This window comes from Egretta garzetta, unplaced genomic scaffold (genome assembly GCF_000687185.1).
Source record: "Egretta garzetta isolate BGI_Z169 unplaced genomic scaffold, ASM68718v1 scaffold539, whole genome shotgun sequence".
In the NCBI taxonomy this organism is placed as follows: domain Eukaryota; kingdom Metazoa; phylum Chordata; class Aves; order Pelecaniformes; family Ardeidae; genus Egretta; species Egretta garzetta.
In genome coordinates this window covers 1,481,835-1,507,577 of record NW_009260760.1, presented here as the reverse complement: position 1 = coordinate 1,507,577, position 25,743 = coordinate 1,481,835, and the positions used below count along the sequence as shown (strand labels likewise).

The window sequence follows — 25,743 nt, the reverse complement described above, 5'->3', positions numbered from 1 at the left end:
CCTTGAAGTCAATAGAACTGGACCTGAAATGCTGGGCTTATATCTGGAATACTTTGTTTTATAAAGTTTTCATTTTGCAGTCTTCTCTTCATAAAGAAGCAGAGCAAAGATACGTAGCACATTTGATGAAGAATGAGGCTTTATAAACTTATTAGAGTATAACAATGAGCTACACATCTGTAACATTCATTTACCTTTTCATGAGCAATGTGCACTTGCTCGTGTCTGGTAGATATTTCTTCTCTAGCTCTTGATATTCTTTCTTGTTCTTTGGCTTTGTCTGTGGCAATTATTACTGTGGGTACTGGGACTTTCTCTGGTTCTTTTCTTACCTGGATGTTTACAAATAAAGAAATTTAAATATCTTCATTAAAAAATATAAAGTATGTGATTATTGATGTATTTGGCAAAGAGGATATAAACTAAAGGGAGGAAAAATGTCACTCTGGATTTCAAAATCATCTAGCCTGGAAACAACAATAACATGAACAGACTTTTTATAAAACATATATACATTTAGCATAAAAATAAAAAAAATATTCCACAAAAGCTTGCTTTGCTACTGAAAGCAGTTACAAAAGAAAAATTGGATCAGAGAAAAACTGTCCTGCATCATAATCAGTTTGAGAAAGTTCAGGATATTAAATCAAGTTTTAGGTAACTTTTGCTTTGCCAAGAAGTTCAGATGTAATCTGCAAATAGACATGCAATTTTTTGCCCAGGTGGCTTTCTTTTTTCTCAGTACTTTAAAGATAGGTTACACATTCTTTCTCATGTTTTTCAGTTAGAATGCAAATGTAATGTTTCTCTATAAAAGCTTCCAGTAAATCACATTTGTCTGATAAAACACATGGTAAAATAATCTGAATTCCAATTACTCATTAGTATTTTCAAAATCGATTTCAATGCAGAATGAGTTTGTCTCCTTTTTTGACCCAGTGTGCTGCCAACAAACAAAGCAGGCTCCGAGTGGCGAGCTTAGAAACAAAATCAGAAAAAAAAAAATGGAAAATTTAAGAGGTATTTCCTACATGTCACTCTTTAAATGATTGAGAGTACTATCTAGTAAATCACCATACAATCTATAAAAATTAGATTTTTTTCTAAGTTAATGTTTTGCAAGTTTATCACTTTCTTAGGTATTAATAATGGAAGTGAAAGAAAAAAAGGAAATACAGTCATCATCAAGGAGAGATAGGAGAATGATAGCAATGTAAACTAAAAGAGCGGACATATATAAAAGAAAAAGTAATATTATGGTATGTCATTTGTCTTGTTTGTAGGCTTGTCTTTTTTAAGAGATACTAGATTTTTGAACAAGGTAGGGTATGACAATCATAGGTAACATCTGTATTCACCTTTTCATGAGAGATGTGCCTTTGTTCTTGTGAAGTAACGACTCCTTCTCTAGTTCTCGATATTACTGTTTGTTTTGTGGCTTTATCACTGGTAACTACTACCGTTGCCTCCTTTCTCATCTGATTTTTATAGCAACAAATAAAAAACCAAAGCCTTAAAATCCATTTTAACAAATTGATCATCAAAAGAAGAGTAGAAAAAAATAAGAGAGGAATGCAAGTGAAGGAAAAATACTAAGGGGGAATTATTTTATTCACAGTGGAAGAATTATAAATTACATATTAGAGGAAAAACTTCATCAGTGTAAGATTAATGTTAGAGAATAAATAATGGGGGAGAATACAGGATCACTTTCATAGAAGGTATTCTTAAACTTAAAAACAGTTTAAGAATAATTAGTTCAGTCATGCTATAATGGAAAGCTATGGAATTAGGTGATCCACAAACATTCCTTTACAGTACAGATACTCTATACGAGTATGCATGCTTTTGCAGTGCACTGGGTAATATCTTGTTAATTCCTCACAGTGAATCATGCCTTGTTTGCATGTTGGATGAAGGGGTAAAGGGAAAATCATAGAATGTCTGTCCTCTATTTCTACCTGCTCCTGAACAGGTTGAACGTGGACTGCAGTCATTGCTGTCCTTTTAGCAGTTTGCTCTACAACACCTGGAGCTGGTTCTCTCACCATGGCTTGATCCACAGCAGCAACAACCGTAGCAACAGCTGCTGTTTTTTCACTGTCCTTTCTCACCTATATTAGTCACATCAAAAGACATTTTTCATGTTTTGCACACATTTAGAAGTACAAAACAAGTACAGAGACAGAATATGGCAAAGAAGCATTTACATATTTGCAGCAGAACTCTCTCAACAGCAGACACACACACATTTTTGTACACAGCCTCTCAGCTTCCATTTAGCAGATCTGTTCAGCTGTGGTGAGTCCACACACAGAGCAAAACCAATGCTTTTTCCAAAAATAGACTTTACCTCTCTAGCACCAGCCGCCACCTCACCAGCAGTAGCACCACTAATGGTAACTTGTTCTTGGACCCCATATCTCCCCTCCCATCTTTCTTCAGTTCTTATTTGGGTAGCGCTTGTAGATACTCTTGTTTCCTTCATCTGGGCTTCTGTGGTTGCAGCATATCCTTCCTGCTTCCAAGGAGGAAGGACTTCGGCCCCAGCTGCTGTCACTACATGTGTTTTACGTATTGGAGATGGAGATTTCACTGGTCTAATAGGTGAGGTGGAGATTCTTCCAGCAGGAGAAACCGACCTAATGAAAAAATAAAGTATTAATATAATTAATGTAGTGTCATCCAATGGCAACTATACAAACAACTTCAGCTTGAACTTGAATTCACTCCCCATTTAGAGTAACTTTAGTACTTTGTAGTTTGATTTTTAAAAAGTTTTTGAGGTGTTCTACTTGTAAATGACACTTTAAACATTATGCCTAATGTGTGTTTTTGTCGTACTCATAACTGTAGCACATCTCTGTAGTAGCTTAGTTACATTTCCCAAAAGAAATAAAGGCAAATGTCAAAGGGCATTTCACTCAGGCACATATATTTGAAATATAAAAATACATCCTTAGTTTCCATTTGCTCTATTTTAATTCTCCTAATAGGAATAATATAAAAGGTACAGGTCGTGATTATTACATATTGGGGCAGCCCCCTAGCAACAACATAACTGTATCTACACCTGCAACACATCTCATTTCCATGTGTCCTCCATACATGCATTCAGACGCCAGGCCAGCTTCTGATCAGGGCTTATATTTTTTTCCGTACTTATGGTTACGAATCCCAGCCACTATAACTAGGATCCACTTGGAAAGTGCCAGTTTCTAAATTTTGATATTCCAAAAATTCAACCCCAGTCCTAGGAGATAGTTTAAAGCACTTTTCAAAAAGCTTTAACAGGCTTTCTTTGAGAGGATTTTTTTTTTAATGTTGCATTTCCCAGGTAACATTAACAAGTTTCAGCAGTAGGGGGCAGCAGCAGCATATTAATTTTTAGGTTTATTTTCTAATGCGTAAGAACGTCTAAAAGCAGTTTGACTAGCAGAGGATTACAAACCATATACACTCTAGGTGGCACTATTGAATTATTCTTTCATCTGTGCTGTTTGGTTTTGCTAGTTACTATCAGTCCATTTCTTCCTGTCCTTGCAAGTCATTCTCAACGGGGCAAAATTCACCAGCACCCCTAGCTCTGGCAATTGGAATGGGGTTTTTCTGAGCACTCAGCTTGGAGACATTCCTTCCATGACGCTGGTGCTTTAGGATGCTGAAACTGCAGGACTCCCAAAGCAATTTTCTCTTTACCTGCTCTCAGCACAGATGTCCTGGGGTCTTCCCAGACCAAAAGCCCTGTTCTTCAAATCACTCACTTTCCCTCTCAAGACCATTTATGAAGCAGAGCTGAACTTCATTACCTTGCTTACCTTCAAAACATTGTTTCTGCAGTCTTTACCATCACACACATAGGACATGTGTTCATGGCTTTTTTACAAGTCCTTCCATTCTGTTTGCCACTCATCAGAGTGTCATTGCTCTTCATGGCTTTTTTACAAGTCCTTCCATTCTGTTTGTTTGCCACTCATCAGAGTGTCATTGCTCTATTCTCTGTTTGTCTAAAATAACCAAGGGCCAACTGCTCTACTGTTTTCTTCTCTTTCATCGTGAACTTGGAGCTTTGAGTGCTACTTCAGCTGTATGTAGAGCAATCAAATGGGATTTATTCTCTAAAGGATTTTCTTCCATATGGGATAGAAAATTTACATAAGAGATCCATTTCTACAGCAGCGGCAAATATAGCACATTATAGCACACAGTCAGAATAAACTCAAGTCAATATTAAGTCAGTGCATTCTTCCATTTTGTACTGTGCTTTCATTCTACAGCATCATTACTATATGTGAAAGTGATTCAAAAAGCAATCTTGTTTGAAAGAATAAATTTACCTTACTGGTGAGGGTGTTGGTGCTCTGACATGTCTTACAGGTGATGGTGATTGTCTAACAGGTGATGGTGATTGCTGTCGTGCCATTTGTGCTTTTGCAGCAATTATAGGTGGGGTTGGTGACTTTGATGTAGGTCTAGGAGGCATTCGTGGAGGTGCTTTGTGTGGGAGCTGTTGGGCTGTTGCACCTTCCATGACCATTTCAACACTTGTAAGTGATCTGGCATCAAAGTGGGTTTCAATCTTCTGCAATGAAATCAAGGAAACAAGTCTGAGCTACTGTAGAAGCAACCATCCACATTTTAGCCTTACCTGCTTTGTTTTTGAAAAATATACCTTTTCAATTCTGGCTTGTCTTGTTTGTGAAATCTGAGCAGTCGAAACAATTGTCTTTGTCTTTTTAGCAGGAACGGCTTCTTCCTCACCTTTTGGAAGAGAAAACATGGTCAGGAGAATTGCATATGGCAACAAACAATAAACAGTTGCAGAAATAAGTGCATGGTCAATTCCAATTATATACAAATGTTTATAAACAATAGAGAAAGAATTAAGCAACCATCTGTTTTTTTCTGCAGTATCTATAAACAGATAATTGTGAAAACAGTTGAAATAATAGTTCTGCATTACTATGTCATCAAAAAAAAATTCCAAACCAACCAAAACAAAACACATTTATTGTAAATTCTTCAGAATCAGCCTTGGATCTCAAATGACTACATAGTCTGGAAGCCTGACTGAGGTGAAATCCAAGCGAGACTGTTCTGGGTAGAATGATTCACGGCTACAATTCTCTTCTATTTAAGAACTCTCTTCATCCTTACAAGGTTTATTTACAAGAACATGTACAGTTGTGCAGTCTAATATATCTATTCTGTCAAAGCCATCTTACAAATACAACTTAGAGAAATATACAGAACAAAATGAGAACAACTGAAAGCATCCCACACTTTTTTCCATCTACTATATTCTCAGTTTAAAGACCACCCATTCTGGAGAAAAGATCCTTTTAAATTCTCAGACAAAAAATCTTGGCAAATTTCACCAAAGACACTGCTTTTTCACAGCAAGTTAATAACTCTTGAGAAAGAAGTTATAAATGAACTTATTGATATAACTTTGAAGTGTTGCATATTGTACCATTACAACAATAAATGCTCTCTTATTTTTAGGCAACTTTAACTCCATTACCTTGAATTAGCAATTCAGCTGTTGAAGTAGCACGTCCCACATTATTTGTCGCATTTACTGAATAGGTACCGGAGTCTTCAGGATATGCTTCTGCAATTATTAAGCTGTAAAGGTCTCCTTCATGTAAAATTTGAAAATCGGGGGAGCTTTGGATTTCTACTCCATCCCGATAGAACTTCACCACAGGTGTAGGGATTCCAGTCACTCTCACGTCAAGCCGAACTTGACTTCCCTGTCTTGCAGTCATGCTCTGTAGTCGTTGTGAGAAGTTGGGTGGTGCTGTTCCAGCTGCAGTTTTATTGAAGAAATAAATAGAAAAACAATAATGTCTGTTAAAAAAAGAACTGCAAGGGCTAGGTATTTTCATTACTAGAAGCACACAAGGTCTATTTCTCCTTCACGTGCTACTGACAGATGTTACTACCTTCTCAAACATTCAAAACATTAAGAGTTGATTTGCCAAGGTGCAAACACCCTTAACTTTCTTCATGTGTATAAAATTTCTGATATTTCTGATTATGCCCATGATTGAAAATGTTTCTAGAATTAGAGATACATTGATTATAACCATAGGTATTAAGTGCAGTCTCTTGGGTATGGCGCTTTATGTGAGTTATTCTGTTAAATATCATTTATATCATTAAATAGCATTAAGGCATCCATCCTGCAAAACTTTATCCTTTCTTTTATGTTTAGTTTGAATGTAGCCCGTGTGACAGATCACATGAGCAGAAGTACACAGGGCTAAGCCAAAAGTTTGTAATTGCGATTAAGAGTTTACAAGATCAAGATTAAACTTTATACAGTTAAGGTGTAAAGGACACTGTTAGAAATTACTGGTGAGAATACACGCTGAATTCTAACCTGCTTTAGGAAAAGGAATTTCCTGAATTTGTGTACTTCATATCCAAGCATTTTTCATTATCTGTGACACTTCTCCTATCACGCTATTTCTGACATTGCTAGCAGAGAGAGGTGCCTTTCTTTAGCTGCTTCATACCTGTGACAAGTAGCTCAGCAGTACTAGTTGCTTGCCCAGATCCATTGGTGGCTTGTACGGTGTATCTTCCACTGTTTGCTTCTGTCACGGAGGGGATCACCAGTTTAGCGCGGCCATCACTAAACGAGATCTGCACACCGGGCAGAGTTGCAGCAGAGAGAACCTGGCCATCCCGATACCAGCTCACCTCAGGAACTGGGAAACCTGAAGAAAAAAGGAAGAAAAAAGGATATTAAGGTGCTATGAAATGCCAGATATCCAAAATTACCGTAATAGTCACTCATGTTTACAGTTATAGCAGAGTGTAATGGCATATGGTATATGTCCAGTAACACAGTGGTAAAGGAGTTTCTTTTTAGAAAAGCCTTTAAAATATACAGAGCAATAGGACAACTGCACAGGTTACTGCATTTAGGAAATCACTTGAACAATGAGTGGACTGTAGTGTTTGGCAATACTGTTGAGGAAAAAAAGTTCATCATAATTATGAGGGGGATGAACTGATGCACGTCAGGTATTTTTTTATTTAGTTGCTAGTATCTAAGTAGTGTTGCTAGCAAAATTATCCAGTACAATAGTTGTCCTAACACTAAATGATTTAAGAAAATGAAGTAAAAGAAAAAGTGACTGTTATAGACATTAACATCAAGTCCCATTAATGTTTTGGGTTTTTTTTTTTTCTTTTTTTTCTGGGTGAATTCTGTTTGAGTTTGGTGGAAAACAGTCAGCTGGAATCAGCTGGTCTTTTGTTGTTCATATATATTATTCTTTTGTTGCCAGGGTCATGAGCAAGACTATGCTGGTCAGAAGAGTTTCATCTGTATCTACTGCTGGCTTTTTATCTTTAAATGGTGATTTTAGATTCCTAATGGAAATTCTCTTCCTAGTGTTCTACTCAACTGAAATCCATTTGATGAACAGGTAACAATTTTGTATCTCAGGTGGTTGCTAAGTTCTTCTTGGTACTCTTAGATTAACTGGGCTCTTCATGCTCAAATTGTAGCTCTATTAATACTTGTATATAAAACGGCAGTGTTGTCAGAGATAAACAGAAACTCTGAATTTCAAATTCACAGTAATTCATGACAGATAGGAAGGGCAGACGATGTAGCAGAATAAAGCTGTATAGTCCATTATTTATGCAATTAGTTCAAGAAATAAAACTTTCATGTTTTTTATGCATTAGAAAAATTAAATGCCAAGCCACTGTCAGATCTGTCAATCTTGGTGGATGCTTTTGGGGCAGGGAAGATATTCCAGAATCCCACAATGTGAATAAAAGCTAACAGGAGATTGTCTCACATGATATTTGGGACTAAAGAACAAATATGGTATATGCCACTAGAAAAACTGCTGTTTCTCTTAGTAAGAAATCAAGTTCCCCTCCCAAGTACTCCATGATAGCACACAAATGAAAATAGCCAAAATTACATATTGAATCATAATATTAGCATCCTAACTTGTTCTGATGATATATTTATATATTCATATTAATAATAACTATCAGTGGAAAGAAACTTTTCACAGAAAATTTAGAGTGTACAGACAAGAGAAGGTCAGGACAATTAAGTGAAGAGCAGAGGGCCAAATAACAGGATAAGGTATGAAAAAATATCGTGGATGTAGACTACAGGACATGTTCAAACACCTTGTGTGAACCTCGTGTGAGCCAGTGTTATCCAAAGGGGCCAAGGGATGAACCACAGTGGACCATAGATGTCAAGAGAGCTTTATAGTTGGACAGATCATGTGTTTGCACCTGTCACAGAGTATCTGGGCAGTGTTTTATGGTATGTGGATCATCACATTGCTAATGCCTGTAAGACAATATAATTCCATCAGCAGGAACATGTGTCATTTCTCCTTAGTCACTGCTGAGGTCAGAGGCACTCTTAGAACAGGGTGTTGGTTAGCTGGTAAAGTTATCTCGGGGGTTTGCATGGGGTTTTGCACAGAATAGGGTGTTGCAATAGTGTGTAGACTGGTCAAATGAAGTATGATTCAAAATTATATGGCATCTTTAAATTGCATCAACCAATTATATTAATACAGCCTTGTACTACCATCATGATCACCATACAGATCTACTATCTAGAAAACCAGGGTTTTCTACTCTCTTCAGTGACCACGTGGACCTAGATTTTGTGCTTTTAACCACCCTGCCAGAACTCTGGAATTAAGCAAACTCAAGGGCACAGAAGGTAGAAATATAGTTTAGCCAGACTAAGGCTTAGCATTACGTCAATGAAGAACTAGCATATGCCTTGCCTTTTGCACCTTGACTCCTTATTCTGTCTGACCATCATCCAAACAAGATTACTCTCTCTGCACCCATATGAAGTTCCCTTACCAGCACAGTATGTGTGTTTATGTATATACTTTTAATGCTATTCACCCCCAGTTTTGATGATTCTAACATACATGAGAATTAGGCACCAGCCTCATTGGCAGGATGATTGTCTATTGCCTGGGAAGCGTTGTTTGTGGATATCTGACAGCACCTCACAGTGCCGATCAGTACCATATGGTGTGGATATATATTCACATTTCAACACTGATATTAACCCATTCAGATCAGATTATGATCTGTGACAAGTGTTATTGTTTGTCTCAACATAAATATTAAAAAAAAAAAAAATCAATCTTGCAAGAATGAATTAAAACCTTACCACTAATGTGAGCCTCAAAGGTTGCGGCACTACCCTCCAGTGCCACAACACTTTGTAATGGCTGTGTAAATGTTGGTGCTTTTGTCGTCATCTTTACAGGCACTCTGAAAGCAACAAAAACATAATTAGATATCAATGGTGAAATTGTTATTATACACACATCTTTCTTGCTAGATTTTAGGAATATTTGTAATTACTTTCATAACAATTTACTCTTCCCAGTTTTAAATTATATTGACCTGAGGAAATGTGGAGACTGTAGGTTTTGACAAAGTTGTATAGCAAATTACATTTAGGGCACACTTGGCTGAGTTAGATGTGAAACTGTTATATTTAGTGAAGCTGTGATTTGACATTACAAGTATGCAGCAGGAGGCAAAGTTCTGCCTGACTCATTGCATGACCTTGTGCAGGTCATCTAGCCTCGATTTGTCCATTAATCTCCTTTACCTAAAGAGAAAATAAACTCCATGTAAAAATTTGTTTGAGTGATTTGAAAACTTTTTCTTGGTTCAAAACATTTGCATTCTCCAATGGGAAAACAGCTAGGTCAGTAAGTAGTAACTGAAAAAAATGTGAAGGTCTACAATCTATTTGGCTTTTAATAATTAAAGAAATGCCAGGAGGCTTTGTTTTAAAAGCAGTCTGTATGTAGTGAATAATTTCATTTTACACAGAAGCACATTGGCATTAAAGATGCAGATAAAATTCTACTCTTTCTTAGAGAGTATCTTGGTGGAATTTTGAATATGGGACGACAGCCACCTTTGAAATGTGAGCTAGGATATAAGGTAGCCACTGACACTGATGGTTTGAACAACTGCAGATCCATGTGAAATCTGAAAGAAAAATAGTTTGCTTTCTCTTCCTATGCCACAAGATCCTATGTTGCAATAGCACACTACCACTAGAAAAACTTCTGTATCAGGAGTATTTTATACTTGCATGAACAAATTTATTTACTGATGTTGAATTGTGCAGGTTTTTAAAATGTAGCCAGTATCCTCTTAATAGAATCATACATATATTAAAGTTACAATTTTTCTCATTAAAAAATTCCCCTGAGAGCATATCATGTCTCACTAAACAAGGGTTCACCCCATAATCTTTTCAAGTCAATCTCATTCACACATTTACTGTTGTTTACATTGGCTTTTGTGCCTGGTTTTGTGACAGTCCCAGGATTAACTTATAAGTTAATGAGAAAGTGAGTTTCTTTCACTATGAGCCAAATTTATGCTACCTTTCAAAGGGGTGAATTCTTCACGACATGAGTTCCTTCACTGAAATCAGTGCATGATGCTTACATACAATACGTGCATAAGAGCAGAACTGGATATTGTATTGGGTTTTGAGCTGCTTTTTATTGCATTTACTGGTTATCTGAATACTTGTTCCACCTTGACAGACGAACAGCTTTTTATCAAAGCTTTTCAGCTTCAAGGGTGGGAAGAAATGAGTTCAAGTGAGAAAGAAATTACCAACATTCCAACCTAACACTAGTTTTATGAAAGGCAGATGAAGACAAATGTCTGTCATATGTGATTCACTAGGATCAACACTAGTTTTATGAAAGGCAGATGAAGACAAAGACAAAGAAGGATTTACTTCAGTTATAACTATGTTTTGAAGCTCAGCTAAGATGTATGGAAATAATCTTAACAATATAATTAAACATTATGAAAGCTTATATATATATGTAATTTCCTGTCGTCCAGAATAGATGGGAAATCACTTAATTAAGTAGAATTGTCATTGAGTTCACACAAAGTTTATATATTTCATTGTCTAGGCAAATTTCTGTGATGAAGATCTGATCTTATAAGGCTTTTTGTATAATTAGAATTGAAAGTATGCATCTGAAATGTCATGTTCCAGAAATAACCTTCCCAGCCCTGAATGACAGCAGACAAGTGTTCCAGAGCTGCCATGTAATTGATACCTTAGCAGTTGATTCCCTTAAAAAGTCATCAGCGCTTAGCTGATACCATATGCATTTTATCAGAGCTATTCTTGGAGCTTCTCAGTTTATCTCTCAGTAACATAACCTTGAACACTCCCAACAGAAAGGAGTTTTTAAGTGAAGCAGATGTTTCCACGCACTTTGCAAATATTAATTTTTATAGTCTTTAAGTCTGGAGAAACTTTTCTCTGTGTTATTAAAATTTACTCCCAGAAATTTGAAACATAATCTGGCCAGACAGCTTAAGCGCTTCGTGTCTATACTCAGAAAACCATGCCCCCTGTGAGCAAATTTATAAATAATAGATCATATCAGGATTATTAAAGACTAATAAAATACTCATTACGCGAGCAGAAACATGCTACTAACCTGATCTCTCAAAGTGCCTGTAAGAGTGGGCTAAGCCCAACGAAATCTCCTTGAACGACGTCCTTATCCAGAGTAAGATTTTTTTAGACAATCCCAGCATGAGAATTGTAGAGCCTCTAATCATAAAAACAAAACTACACAGTCTTGACAGTGTAGTTTTGTTTTTTTGCAATCCCTACACCCGAGGCGAGGCGGGGAATGCACGACTGCTCAGAAGTGCTAACATAGTTGTTTTGCTTTATATACCCCAGCTCTGCTGACAGGTCTGCCTCATCATGCCAGTGCCCCTCCTGATTGGTTTCCTAAAAGAAAGTATCTTGTGAGAGGGGATCCACTCTGTGTAACCATACACCACCTGTTGGTTTGATTGACAACACTAATTTTGGAAGCACAAAAGGGATTCACTCAGGAAACATCATCTGCCCCAAAGATTCTGATTTGTAATGAAATTTTGCTTATAATGTGCAGTTTACAAGCTGTTACAAACTTCCTAGAGTCATAAGCACAAGATGAAGAAAGTAATGAAGAAACATTTTAGCAGAGGATACGGACAAGTCAGAAGTAATCATACCAGTGAAATTCAGCCTTACTTTCTTTCATTATAAAACATTGAAGAAGCTACCAAATGCATGTGTCAATCACCAGACTAAATAAGTAAGCTGAGCTCAGACATGTGGCTGCACACTATTAGAATGTACTGTTTAAGTTATTTTTTTTCCATAACTTTGAATACTAATATTGTATTTGGTAATATATAGATTTGGTTTTCTGGGGTTTTTTTGTTATCTTCAGAATTTTCCTGTTGGATGTTCCAAATTAAGCTTAAAAACCAATAGCATACAAAGTGCAGAAATATAAATTATGTGAAAGTAAATTAACACAGACAACTACTATAATTTCTGAAAAAAAGAAGCAGATTTTAAATCTAATGTCTTTTTTCTGGACCTGTGGAGGCCTTGCGCAGACCACAGAGCTAATCATCTCTGGAACAGCATATTAGTTTGTGAGCTTCCACTAGCCCAGCTTCATCAGTCTATGCAGCTAATTGTACCGTTAGACTGGTTGCCTCCAAAACAGAGGTCAGGGTTCGAAGACTACTTTCGCCTGTAGCTGGAATGGAAGGTGTTTTGCCACAACACCATATCTGCCTGTTTCCATTGTTGCCTTCTTATTCAAAAATCCTTTTCCTTCCCTATGAAGTGGAATGTATATGTAATGCATATCTAAAAAACCCTTTAAGCACATAACTGGCTCATAAAACCGCTGATGTGCTTAACTGCTCTGGTAAATGGAGGACTTCAGGCTGCTGTTACCAAGGTCCACATTGAAAAGGATCTCCCAGAGGATACCTAGAGAAGTAAACACAGGCTGGAGTTTCTCACTATCAGCTGCGCTTGTGTTTGAAAACAACCTGAAGGAAACCTCTGGCAGGAGCTCCAGAAAACGTCAAGGAGCGAGAATACCACTGCTATGATTCCTTCAAGGGGTTATTACACTACTGTTTGCAGATCTGAAAGAAACACGAAAGGACACATTGCTGTGGTCTCATAAGATGACTTCAGAAATTTGTTCTGCCCTTTAATTTATCTGTTCCATAGGGTGTCATCTTTACAGCTACTCCTGGCATGCAGCAGTAACAACAACAGAAACTGGAGGAATAGTCTCTACACTGGTACTATCTGGACTGTCACAGAGGTTGAAAGTCAGCGTACTATGGCTCATTTTTAACTTTTTGTTGCAAATAGATGTCAGAGAGCCTAATATCTCTGTATAAGACTCAGTATGATAACAAATGCAACTCCCACTCATTAGTGGGAAGGAGTCATTAGTGGGAAGGACAAGATAGCTTCTACTAAAAGACAAAAAATGTCCAAATAGATCTATGTAAGGGGTACCCAACATCTGTTTCTAAATAGTGACTTGCTAAATTAGCAGATGTCCATTTTTCTCTGTAGTAGAACACTGAAATATTCAGTGAAAAATCAAACTTGGAGAAAGAACACAGGCTAGTATCTGCAGACTTAATAAATGCAGCCACATTAATGTCAATCTCTAAGTCAAATAATGAAAAAGTTTATGAACATGTAAACATTTCTAAAAGACAGAAATGTGGAAACTGTTGCTTTTGGAGTTATGAGATGGACAGAAGCTCAAATTTTTCTGTTTCAATCAAGTCAACAATAACTGATTACAATAATTGAAAGTTACAAGGAAAAAAATTTCCTGCATTTAAATACATAAACCAAATATATTGCATTTTTAAAATAAGTTCCTTCCCATTTGGTTTTTTTTTGAAGTTTTACATTTGCTTTTGATCAATGTTAAATCTATTTCCATTCCAAAAAAAGTTTGTACCTTCTCAACTTCTTACTTTTGCTGGTGAATTCAGAAATGAAATCAAACAGTGAAATATTTCTCTCATGCTCTCAAGGAAATACAAATTGCTTACTTAGCATGCCTTCTCTTAACAGAACGACTATCAGCCCAGTGTGATTTCTACACATTTAGTGTCACACAGTGTATCCACAATAAAAAGCAGAAAGATGACTTCAGTCTCACTACTGCGTAGCAAAAACACTGCTGGTAAAAACAACATTATTTCTTTGTTCCAGGATCAAACAAAAGTCAGATCCAGATAATGACAAAGGCTTTTTTTTTCAGGCAGACATACAAATTGGGGATTGTCATGAAAATTCCAGCATTTGCTTCAGTGTGCTACTGTTTTGAGTATAAACTATATATTGCCAATGTAACTATAGTATACGTATTACATTGTAGTCCTGCAGTACCTTTAAGAAATAGCAGGTAATCTTCAACACAATGAAACACTGTGGTGTTGATACCAGCAACCTCTTTAAATGTGATTGACTTTGATTAATCCTAATAATCCAATTGACTTGATGAGTGGAGCTGCACAAAAAGAACTATTACTTTAGTAGCCCCACGTGAAGATGCCTTGAAAGCTGAAGACTGTAGTCAGAACTTAAAGACAAATTCATGCTTTCTTGAACACTGAAAGCTTCAAATTTCTACTTTGGAAACATTTCAATGTGATTTTGAAGTGGAATTTTCTAATTATTTTTTTTTAAAAAACCACAACCTTTCCTTTTCTTCATTATTTGTCAAATAGCAGTAATCTACTATGTGCTGTACCTGCATAGCCAATATAGCATAAACCCTGTTTTCTTTCCTAGTCCCTTAATCTACCTACACATGGTAATTTGCAAATTTCATAAAAAGAGTCAGTATCTTTCCCATTTCCTTCTCTACTTGCATTTTCTCCTCACTCTCTTCATTCTTTGTCCTGTTCTTTCCTATACAATGTCTGTTATATTTTCTTTCATATACTATTTTCATCTCACTCTGCCCCCCAACCAAATAAGCAGAACCAGGGGAGTAATGAAATAAATATTAGTCACTTCAAATAAAACTTCTCATTGATAAGACACTGTCCTAAATTCTCATAGAACTGACAAAACACATCCCAAAATGTACTTAGATATTACATCCTTGCTGAATTTCCAGTTTTCTAAAGTCTACTTTTGAAAAAAAAATTTTGTTTTCCCGCCTCCCACCCATCTTCTTTCTTAAAACTAAAAAATTCTTCTCTTAACTGTCAAACCATTAAATGGTGACCTGAAATCAATATGCATTTCCACCACCTTCATCAACTCCCATTCCCCTGCAAATGCTGTAAGTGGTACTTCATGATGACAATTTTAGAACCTTAAATAAAGTCTATAAAATGCATTATATTCACAAGAATATCCAATGTTTGTGTGCCGCAGCTGACTTCTGAAATGCTGCAGCATTTTCTTGTGCTAACATCTCTTACCTGAGATATTGTAACTGATTATGCAAGATATATTAAACTTTTTCAATACACACTAAAGCTTGCTTGCAGAAAATTGTTTTACTTGTTGCTGAAGAAGGCGTTGCTGAAGAAGGCACTGTCAGTTGCTCCCAAAGCAGAAAAGATAACTGAGGCACTAAGCAATTTTTGAAACTACTTTAGCTATTTCACATGTGAACAACTTACTGGGAACTATGACTAGATTTGAATGGGTATGGAATAATTATTAGTGTCCATATTCACTAACTTCATATTGATAGTTGTGATTCATATCATCTCCTTGGAAATACCTAAGGAAGAAATCTACAGACATCACTTTTCCCAAGTTTTGCTTGTATATTATTTCTTTATATATCATCCCACACATTTATATATGCAGAACAAGGAAGGCATAATACATCACTTAGCACCTCACCTTAGAAAGTAGGGCCCTACTAACAAAACCTGAGACCCTGAGTAAACAATATATTTACTAACTACTTTAACTGACATCAAGATAGTCCTTATAATTTAATAGATACATGCATGCTGTTAAATTTTGCAGACCTTTTAACAAATGCATGGACATCTATGATATATAAAATGAAAAGAAACACACACACCTACCATGTTTCATAAGTGAGCCATTCCCTGGGAACACTTGCGCAATAGCTGTGCTCCTCATTGGCAAAAGAATTTTGCTGGGGTTTTTTGTTCATCTGCTTATAAACACCACTTTCTACTATACTGTATGAAAACCATAGGTAAGAATAGATATACAGATATCTGTTTTACCTCATGTATTATTTAGAAAAGCATTACAATTTGTTTTAAATAGTCTTTTGTAAATCAAGGGGAAAAAAAGCTCACCTCAAATACTAAAGTTCAATTTGTTCTTACAGACTGACAATCGAGAAGAAAAACAAGAGCCCAATGCCTTAAATTTGCTGAGGAATCAAGATGAGCAGGCACTGAATCCTACATTTTAATTTTTACAGAATGGATTTTTAAAATAGGAAATCTTATATGCCACACATACAGATTCCAACTGATAAAAGAACATACATTTTAAAGTTTTTTTAAGTTTTGGGGGAATATCTGACAGGTACTTTGCTAGTCCTCTGAATGTGACTGCAGTTAGAAACACTGATTTCTGTGAAATCTTTAAATCTAAACAATGTGTGCAAAGGAGGGGCTTAGTCAGCAGAAAGGCAATTGTATGGGATCCACAAGATGCTTGATATTTGTCTCCATTCCATTTTGGGAAGAACTGTTTGTGAGAGATACAGGGTAAATGAGCAGAGAAAGAACCTCAGTCCTCAGCTACTATATTTATATGCATGTATATGCAGCCTTGTGACTCTACTGTGGGCAGGATGCCATTGACTTTTCCATAACGTCAAACAAGTGATTTATGTGATCAGGTGAAGACATGTACATGATATTTTTTTCAGCTCATTTCCTCTCTATGCCTGTACTTTAATTTGGAGATAAATTTGAGTTTCTACCAGCTAATCTGAATCTTGTTGGAGGCAAATGTTTAATGTTTTGGTATTATTATTTAAGCAACTCTCAAAAATGTTTTTTTTCTGTCCCAATTTTGCACAGATGACATCTACCTGGGTGAAGCACAAAGATGCTGCACTGCTTAAAACCCTGTTGGCTCTCTGTGAGAAATCTGAGGGTATTGCTGTGGTGTACAAACCCAGTGTAGGCCTAATCATTGTTTATATAAAGAATAACAAGATGTTGCGCAATAGGCAGTCACACAATACACATGTACCTGTGGTATTGGCCAAGTCATATGCAGTGCACTGAAGCAGAATTCTGAGTGGCATGAATCATTTGCTAGGCAGGACTTTGAAAACGTGAACCAGAAACAACAAGCTGAAGAACAGTATTCACAAGTCTAACCAGATGTTATGTTGGTTATTGTGCCAGTCAAACAGACATCTAAAATGGGTTGTTTTCTGAACAGCTTTTTGCAATACTGCAAATGGATGACACTACAGAAGTCCACCTCTTTCTCTGTGAAAAAGACACCTAGACTCAGAATTCAAGAGATAGAGACAAAAATTTCATCATGCTAATGACTACCCTACAATCCAAAAGATTCAATATCAGTTCAGGTTTTCTTTAGAACCTGGATAGATGTTGTGGGTCTTGAGGAATTCTATCATTAGGAAGTCCTTTGCTAAACTAAGGATGTGGTTTGAAACTAGTTTGGGTATCACTTCATAGTCCTTTGGACTGTAATGACATGCATCAACTGGAAATGGACTGCTTTGTCAAAGGAATCCAGTCCAGAAAGCAGAAACAGTATCACAGAAGATTTCTCCATCATGTTGCCTTAAAGAGACTCTCTATTCCCTGAAGATATTCTTGGTACTAAGCATGCATTAGACAAGGTTTGCTATTATTAGTAATGACTCCTTCTGATGCCCAGCCTCCTCAAAATGTCTCAAAGCTGTTAGAAATAAGGTAATGAACATTGCATTTAATAAACCAGAGAATTTTGTTTCAAGTCCTCATTTGTTTGCATCTGAATTCTCTGTATAAGCTAGTGGGAAGATCTATTGATGGAATTGATGGAATTTGTAGAAGAATAAAACAGTGGGTACTGAGGATTCACCAAGGAGATCTGTAATTTTAAATGGTAATGTCTCTTTTTTCCATCATTATCATCTGTTAGATTTGTCCAACAAACTAGAGCAAAACCGCAAGAAATTAGAAATCACTGTCTAATAAATGTTCTGCACAGGTGAATTTTATTAATTATTTAATTATAATGAAAACAAATACAAATTGTAACTTAGGTAAAAATTGAGTGGCACTCAAAGGTTCATCTTCTCCTCACCCATGGCCAATATCTACTAGTGGACACAGCAAGCAATATGAACACTCTCATGAATCAGGCATCTTGCAGTTCAGTCCATCTTCTGATCCTCTGCAGCAGGCAGGAGAAGAATAGGATCATGTTCCAAATTGAAGCTAATCTCTTGTGGCCTCTCAAGTTCAAGATACACTCCTTGAAGCCAGAGTTTCTCTTTAAACCTGTTAAAAAAGGTCAGTTAATATTGCCTATATTTTCAGTGGTGGCAGCTGCAGCATTACCTTTCATAAGCAACACTGTGGTATTGGCATACACTGTTCTCTGTGGTCTTGAGACAATATGAGATTAGAGATCAAACAGTGATTCCAAACAGAACATAAAATAGCCTAAAACTCATCTTATTGACAATAACAAATAACCAGAGGGCACTTTAGTTATAAAGAACAGAAGAGATGAGAAAAAATAGGAGAAATTTGACCTTTTTGTATGATCTAAATGTTTTAATCATACTGTGTTTTCTATGTTTCTTAAGTAAAATTAACACAACCTTGCATTTGATTTTTTTGCTTTGGAATATCTGCCATCTCACAGCAATACAGAAAAAACCTGAACAAATCACATGGGATTAATGCTAGATCAGCTGGACATGAGGGAAAGCGCGCAGGCAGCTTATGATGAAATGAGAACAGCTTTTGAATCAACACATGCAATATTTTTCCTTTCTTTTTACATGTTCCTCTATGTCTAGATAGGCAAACACAGGAATTTAAAGACAAAAGAACACTGCTCTTTCTTTTTCCTATGGCTTTTTGCCATAGAATTCACTATGTATGAAAAGTTCAGAAATATTCAGACACCTTTAGGCAACAAATGCATTTTTATGTCAGCAGTGTAAACTTAACATTTTGAGCAGACTGTGAAAGACTTAGCCTGACAGCAGTCCCAGATTCTCAACCACTTTCCCAGGTCACATTAACCATCAGTTCTTTAAAGCCATGAAACTCCTGGAGCCTCTTCTCCACCACATTGCTCCATATACCTTCTAGAAAGAAAGCTATTTTACTGTATCGTCATGAATCCATTCACCATAAAACAGTCTTACCAATTTCAGAGCTGTGCAATAAACATTACCGATAGAATTTTTCAGGTATTTTCTATTGAAAACCTCTGACAGCAAGTCTTATTTTTATGTGCATGATCTCTTCCTAACCTGCACCTATCTCCCTATGATACCTCAGCTGATGTGCCAGTGAAACAGTGAACCAATAGTAGAGTAAACCAGATTAGTAATAGTCACAGGGTATAAAAACACATTGAACGCAATCTGAACACATTACTCAAAAGACAGGCAGTTCTAGCAACATAAACTACATTAGGCTAATCAGACCCAAAATTCAGGAGGCAAGATTTAATCTTGTACAAGAAGTCACCACAAGGACTATTGACTTCATGTGTCTCATTTTATTTTCTGAAATTGCTCAGTGGGAAGTTTTGTTATCTTTAATCAATTAATGAACAATGACTGTTCCTGTGCTATTAGGACTGCTACTATTCTTCTAAATAAGATGCTTACCTACTAGAAAACTTCATTTATGTGTTCTGTTACTGAAACTTCATGTTCACATAGTTGTATCAATGTGAACTTCAGGAATACTTTGTATCTTTGAGCTGTTCAAACTTACATTAATATCTAGATTAAGATATCTAGATTTTAAATAATTATTTCACTAAACTAAATACTTTATTGCACAAGCTCCATTTTCTATTGTATTACAAGGTCTTTCATCTAGCAGAATTGCATATATTCTGATGAAGGATTAATGTAAAATTCAGTCACACTTTATGCACTTCATTGACATTATGCAAAAATTAATAGGAAAAGTGTTCAATGTGTGCTTTGTAAATGAAGGTCCTTACAGCTATTGGAGTATTAAAAGATATAGCACAGAGTAAGCTGCAAGTTACCTTACTGGGCGATGTTTAGCCACCGGCCTTTGCTCTTGCACACAATGTGTGCCCTGGGCTTGTACTAGTTCACTTGTGGTGACATTCACTTCTTCTGAAAAGTATCCATCTTCCCATTCTGATTTAGCCTGAGTTACAGTGGAAATTTCTGGGGGTTTGTTTCTTTCTGAAACAAAAGGTGCACATTAGTAAATGGAGACAAGGTCCTCACTTAGTATGGCAACAATGTGCCTAAAAGCATGCAGCTGGCAGGCTGAATCACCTATCACTGTTACAAAAGCAGAACAGTGTGCCTTTCCAATTTCATTGCTGGCAACACAGATGTATTTCCCAGTATCAGCAAGGACTACATTCCTTTTTAAAAGGTAATAAGTATCTCCTAATTTCTCAATCTGTAAAACAATAGAATGCACATAGATTATTAGTAGCATAAAGCAGAATATATTGTCTTTCTCCCAAGAAATATTTCAAGAACATTAGAACATACACTGATGTCTCCAGATACCACTTGGATATCATCTTTCCTCCAGCAGACATCTGGCTTGGGCTTTCCGTGTATAGTGCAATGCAGGATTAAATCTTCTCCTTCTTGTAGGGTTTTATGTCCAAATTTTTGTATAAAGTTTGGCTGTTTTCCTTGTACTGAAAAAATAATTTTTCACTGTATTTTAAAAGGCACAACTAAAGCAACTGAAGAAAAAAAAATCCATTCGCATAAAGTTCACCACATTGCATGACAAAGAGAGCCTTTATTGATGCCTGGAACTCAGGGTAACTTGTTTGCAAAACAGTAGGCAGACATAATTTATCTACAGATATTAAGCACCCAAAAATTTCATGCATTGGCACAGTGATATTAGTTGACGGTAACGCTAAAGGATCACATTCTTTGTGTAGGTAGTAGGCAAGTCTATTTGGATTACTGTGTTTCAGTGAAGGTGGAAGAATAAATATTCCACACAAATTCCAAGTGACAAAGTCAAAAGAGCAAACTTTTGCATTTAGTGCATTGTTGTACATCATGCTCTTTCTTCACTTTTCCCCCCTATTCTTCTAGTCAAAAAAAATGTTATTGAAAAACTAAAAAAACATTGATCTATATTTGCAACAATGATGAAGGCCAAAATGTAGCCTCTGCACCACTTTGATCAAGATCATTATTTTGGCCATCATTAATACTGAAACCATGTACACTACCAGATCATCCGTTACAAATCTGATTCAGATCAAGGAAGGGTAAATAACTGCATTTCTATTGCAATAACCAGATCACATGAGATTGAGTTTGTACTGGCTTCATGCCAACTGTGGCTGGAGAGATGACACCTGAGCCAGTACAAGGCCTGGCTAATAAAAATTAACCCATCAAAATCATTTGAAGAAATCTTGGTCATCAGTGTCAGTTTGTACCAAATCAAAGCATTGCCTCATGTGATGTGTAACTTCACGAGCTGTAAAGTTGGAGTTACTAGATCACTACTACCTGAGGCTCCACTTACATTCTACCTCCAGGGCCCCAGTAAAAAAGATGACAACCTCAGAACTCAGACTAAGTATTCCTGACACAGAAAAGCCAAAGCAGCAGATGTTAACACACAGAAGCACATACAAAGACATATACTAAATAAAAAAAGATGAACTTTTTACATTCCTATCACATAAACAATATCTTTGTGTTCCTCTTTACTATAAATTGTACCATGTGTCCATAATATTTAACAAAAGTAATCACCATCCTTCTCAGAAACTGGAAGTTACTGAAATGTGTGGTAAATACAGAGCTTGAAACTGCTCTCAACTATGCCAGCATTACTCCACTGTTTTAGGAAGAAAAATTTTTTTATGCTATTGTGAAACAAAAATCAGTGTATCTCACAGAGGTGTCCAGCAACTTCTAAACCCAAATATGTTGAGCCCATGGTTATTTTGCCAAATGCGGGGCTGGCAGCATAGTGAGTCAGACATTTTGACCCACTGTATCAATAAATCCACTGCTTAGGTGAGCTCTTACTTGCAATAAGCTTTCAAGCTCAAGCTTAGCTGCTTTTATATTCTTCCCATGTATTGTAGGACCGAGGCCAAAATACAGAGCAGAAGTATGTGAGTTTTACTCTCTCATACTCTTGTTAACCCAAGGTCTATATTAGCCAGTCCCAGCAGTTCAAACAACTCAGTTCTTAGCCATTGAAAGTTAGCATGTGCAAGCTGCCACCACCATCGCCTTGCATGCACCTGAAGCACAGGTATTTGGGATCTGCAGCTTCACTTCAAGCAAGAGAACCAAGTTTACACCCCTGCCTCCTCTTTGCAGGCACCTGGCAATAAGTCACAAACAGTGCATTATTAGCTTGTATTCCAGTGGGCATCAGCCACCCCTTGTGATATTTTTGGCTGGATTCCATTACTGGTGCTGTTTGTATTACCTTGTGAAGTCAGGCTGCATCTCATACCAGGATGGGTTTTACCATTAAAAAAAAAAAAAAAAAAAAAAAAATCATCTGAGTGGAGTGGTGATAATGATCAGACCCCCCAATAGGGGTATCAGTAAGTCAGCAGAACGTAAAACCTAGAATGACCAGTTTCTAGAGAGCAAAGGGAAAAGTGAGTGCAAAGAATGACCAGTTTCTAGAGAGCAAAGGGAAAAGTGTGTGCAAAATCACAAGGTGATGGTTACTACAGTTCTTTAAGGCACAGGATAGAACTCAACAGGGAAACAAAGTCTGCTGTAAAAGAAGAGTTCATTCTCTCATTCTCTGAGAGCAACCTTCAAAATAGGATGGATGGTTATATTTCACCGATGGTTTTCCCATGATGTCATAATGAAATGTCAGAATAAGTTAAGAACACTTATCAATTAAAAATGATTTCTTAGCTGGACATCCCATGAACCACAAAGGTTAGAAGGAACAGGTATTTTTTCCTGCATTGCAGAGGGACAACATTTCAGGTAGCCACTAGTACTGAAATCCTGCTCTGATGGCTTCAAATAAGAAGTTTATCAAATATTAAATATGACATAAGTTATTTACAGGAACCAGTAGAGTTCTGCTGCAAACTGGGGAACAAGCAATGAAAACTCAACAGCCTGGAGAAATGCAAAAACTGCAGGTGGAGACATCACCTGCACCTGGCTTTATCACACAGCTTTCACACATGCCCCAAGTCTCTCTCACACACAGGTAGTACCAGGTCAAGCCAATTTGTTTTCAGCAGCCACTTTGCATTACTTTGCTTCACAGTTGTTATTGATATTTTTACTCTGGGCATATAATTTCCAATCTCTGATGTCTTGAAATATGATATTAGCAATTTTATCAACTTCCCCCTACCTTCTCCAAAAATTTAGGCTAGACTGAGATTCACACCGTGCTGCTCAGAGACTTCGGGTTCGCTCAGCATCATTCTAAATTAAGACACTGCACTTCATTGTTGAGAGATTTGTCTCAGTCAAGCTCCCAACAGTCAAAAGGAATTTTATTAAGGAATACAAAGTGGGTCTCATGACAAATTGATCTCAAATATGCATAATCCAGGGCTCCAGTCTCCTTGAATACCAAGGTGTAGCTTCATTAAAGGAAGTGTGAACATTGATTTTTAAAGACACAGGTCCTCTGAGCCACAAAAGATACACACATAGAAAAATCACTAGCTTACCCTAGCAAAGTCTCCAGAGAAAGGTCCAGAAATAGGCATACCTTAGCAGTCATTTGAGAGGAAGCCACCTTCTCCATTGCAGTTCCAGCCACATCTGATCCAAAGCCAACCAGGGGAATGCCTCATCCTCCCTTTGCCTACTGACTCACACCTGGACCCTTAGACAGACTGCTTCTTTTGAAAAATGGAAATAATTAATCCCTTTCCCCTCCAAATTTATGCACCGTGCGTAAATACCCCTTCACACAATGCCACATCTTGTAGTCAGGCAATTTCATTTGGCAATTTCATTCACCACGTTTTTTCTTAACGGGTGTCTGCATGTGGGGAAGGAGAAAGGGAGGTTAGGTTAGTAATATGCCTAAGTGTAATATTTTTGTTGTAAGTCTAGAGAGCTTGAGATTTAAATCTACTCTTAAGGAGAGCAATCAGGAAGTAGTAAACACTTTGGGGTCTTGAAGTAACTACAGGTTCAAAACTGTGACTGCTATGAGGGAGACTCAGCACTGTAAACCAAGAAAGCAGCAGAACCAGAACAATAAAAACCACCTAGATGTGTTCCCTGCTTCTACAGTATGATTAAAAGGAGAAGGAATTGAAGCATGCACAACATGAACTATTTAAAAAAAAAAAAAAAAAGAAAAGGGGGGGAAGCATTATGTTGAAACTATTGCTAAACCAGAATGAGTGTGGGTTTTTTTCAAAGAAATAATAGTGTATCATGAGATTGGACCACTATCACTTTTTTTAAGACTATCTGAAGAGAAAACAGCATTCCAGCAAAAGTTTTTTGGCATTCATTAGAGTCCTTAAATAAAGAGTATTTAAACCCAGACTGTCAACACAGCAGTAATCAGCATTGATTACACCTTTGTTTACAAAGCAAAGCATTGAAAACAGGAGACTTTCAGTATCCTGCTGTGTATGTGGTATCTCTAATCTCTCTTTTTAAAAACACCTTGTTTCTTGCAGCAATTAAAAATGTTGCTGGTAACCATATACCCTTTAAAAAATGTGCATTTAAATGAATCCTGATTTAAAGTAGTTTCTATACCATAGTCACAGTTTGTTAATCTAAAATTCACAGAAATGTTCAAATTCTCAGAAGAAAGGTTTAATGAACAAAGGGTTTATGTACTTATGCAATAATTTATTAAGATCTACATATGTGCTAAGGCAATTTCTGGCCTTATATTTATACCTTTTTCTATTTAATAATTATAATATCTGACTATGCAAAAATGACAACATTCTCTGAAGTGAAAAGGTGTATGTTTTGACCTAATATTATTTCACGGTGTCTGTTATATAGCAATAGCATGAATGCCATACTTGTGTACTCTTGAAAATAATAGTGTACTCAGATTTTAAAAGTTGGATTCAATTGCATGTCTTGTTCAGTACATGAACTATCAACAGTACTTTCAAAATATGATGAAAAAAGAGAAAAATAGATAAGGAAAATATGAACTTTAGCAACAAAGGTAATTTCATGAACTCTTTAAACCGTAATTCATAATAAAAAAAAAAAAATCAGCATTGAATTGATTTAAAACGTTTGTCTGTTTTGAGGACAAAACGTAAGTATACTCGATTAGACATATGCAGCATGATACATACTCAGAATTTTACTAAAGGCAGAATATGTTTGTTCATAGGCATAAACAGCACACATTTGTAAATGTTGGAATAAATTCACTCCCTCCAAGGCTTCTCTTTAACTCCTCGCCTCTTAGAGGAAAGATGACAGTCCTCCTTGTTATGCTTGGAACTGGGAGTGTAAGCCAAACTCCAGTAAAAGGCTACATCACTGGCTAGCTTCTAAATAATAGATAATAATTAATAAAAAGATGGAACAAATCCCACTTGGATTCAGAGATACATCTTTTACTCTCACACAATTTTGTAAACTGGCCTTGTATTCTGGCTGTCAA

General features: G+C 36.5%; 2 protein-coding genes across 2 annotated transcripts in view; both read right to left on the bottom strand.

Moving 5' to 3' along the window:
• Window positions 1-9,284, bottom strand: part of TTN (titin) — a 237,954-nt gene extending 228,670 nt beyond the window's left edge. Inside the window, 9 exon segments of the mRNA XM_035901431.1 lie at window positions 195-332; window positions 1,359-1,478; window positions 1,962-2,109; window positions 2,349-2,642; window positions 4,338-4,582; window positions 4,673-4,761; window positions 5,525-5,812; window positions 6,525-6,728; window positions 9,194-9,284. Coding sequence (XP_035757324.1) covers window positions 195-332; window positions 1,359-1,478; window positions 1,962-2,109; window positions 2,349-2,642; window positions 4,338-4,582; window positions 4,673-4,761; window positions 5,525-5,812; window positions 6,525-6,728; window positions 9,194-9,284 — 1,617 coding nt within the window.
• A 9,000-nt stretch (window positions 9,285-18,284) lies between these two features.
• The window catches only part of CCDC141 (coiled-coil domain containing 141), a 101,402-nt gene continuing 93,943 nt past the window's right edge, over window positions 18,285-25,743 (bottom strand). Inside the window, exons 26-29 of the mRNA XM_035901443.1 lie at window positions 20,643-20,797; window positions 20,418-20,547; window positions 20,156-20,321; window positions 18,285-18,411 (exon numbers count right to left, since the gene is read on the bottom strand). Coding sequence (XP_035757336.1) covers window positions 18,285-18,411; window positions 20,156-20,321; window positions 20,418-20,547; window positions 20,643-20,797 — 578 coding nt within the window. The remainder of the gene's footprint in view (window positions 18,412-20,155; window positions 20,322-20,417; window positions 20,548-20,642; window positions 20,798-25,743) is intronic.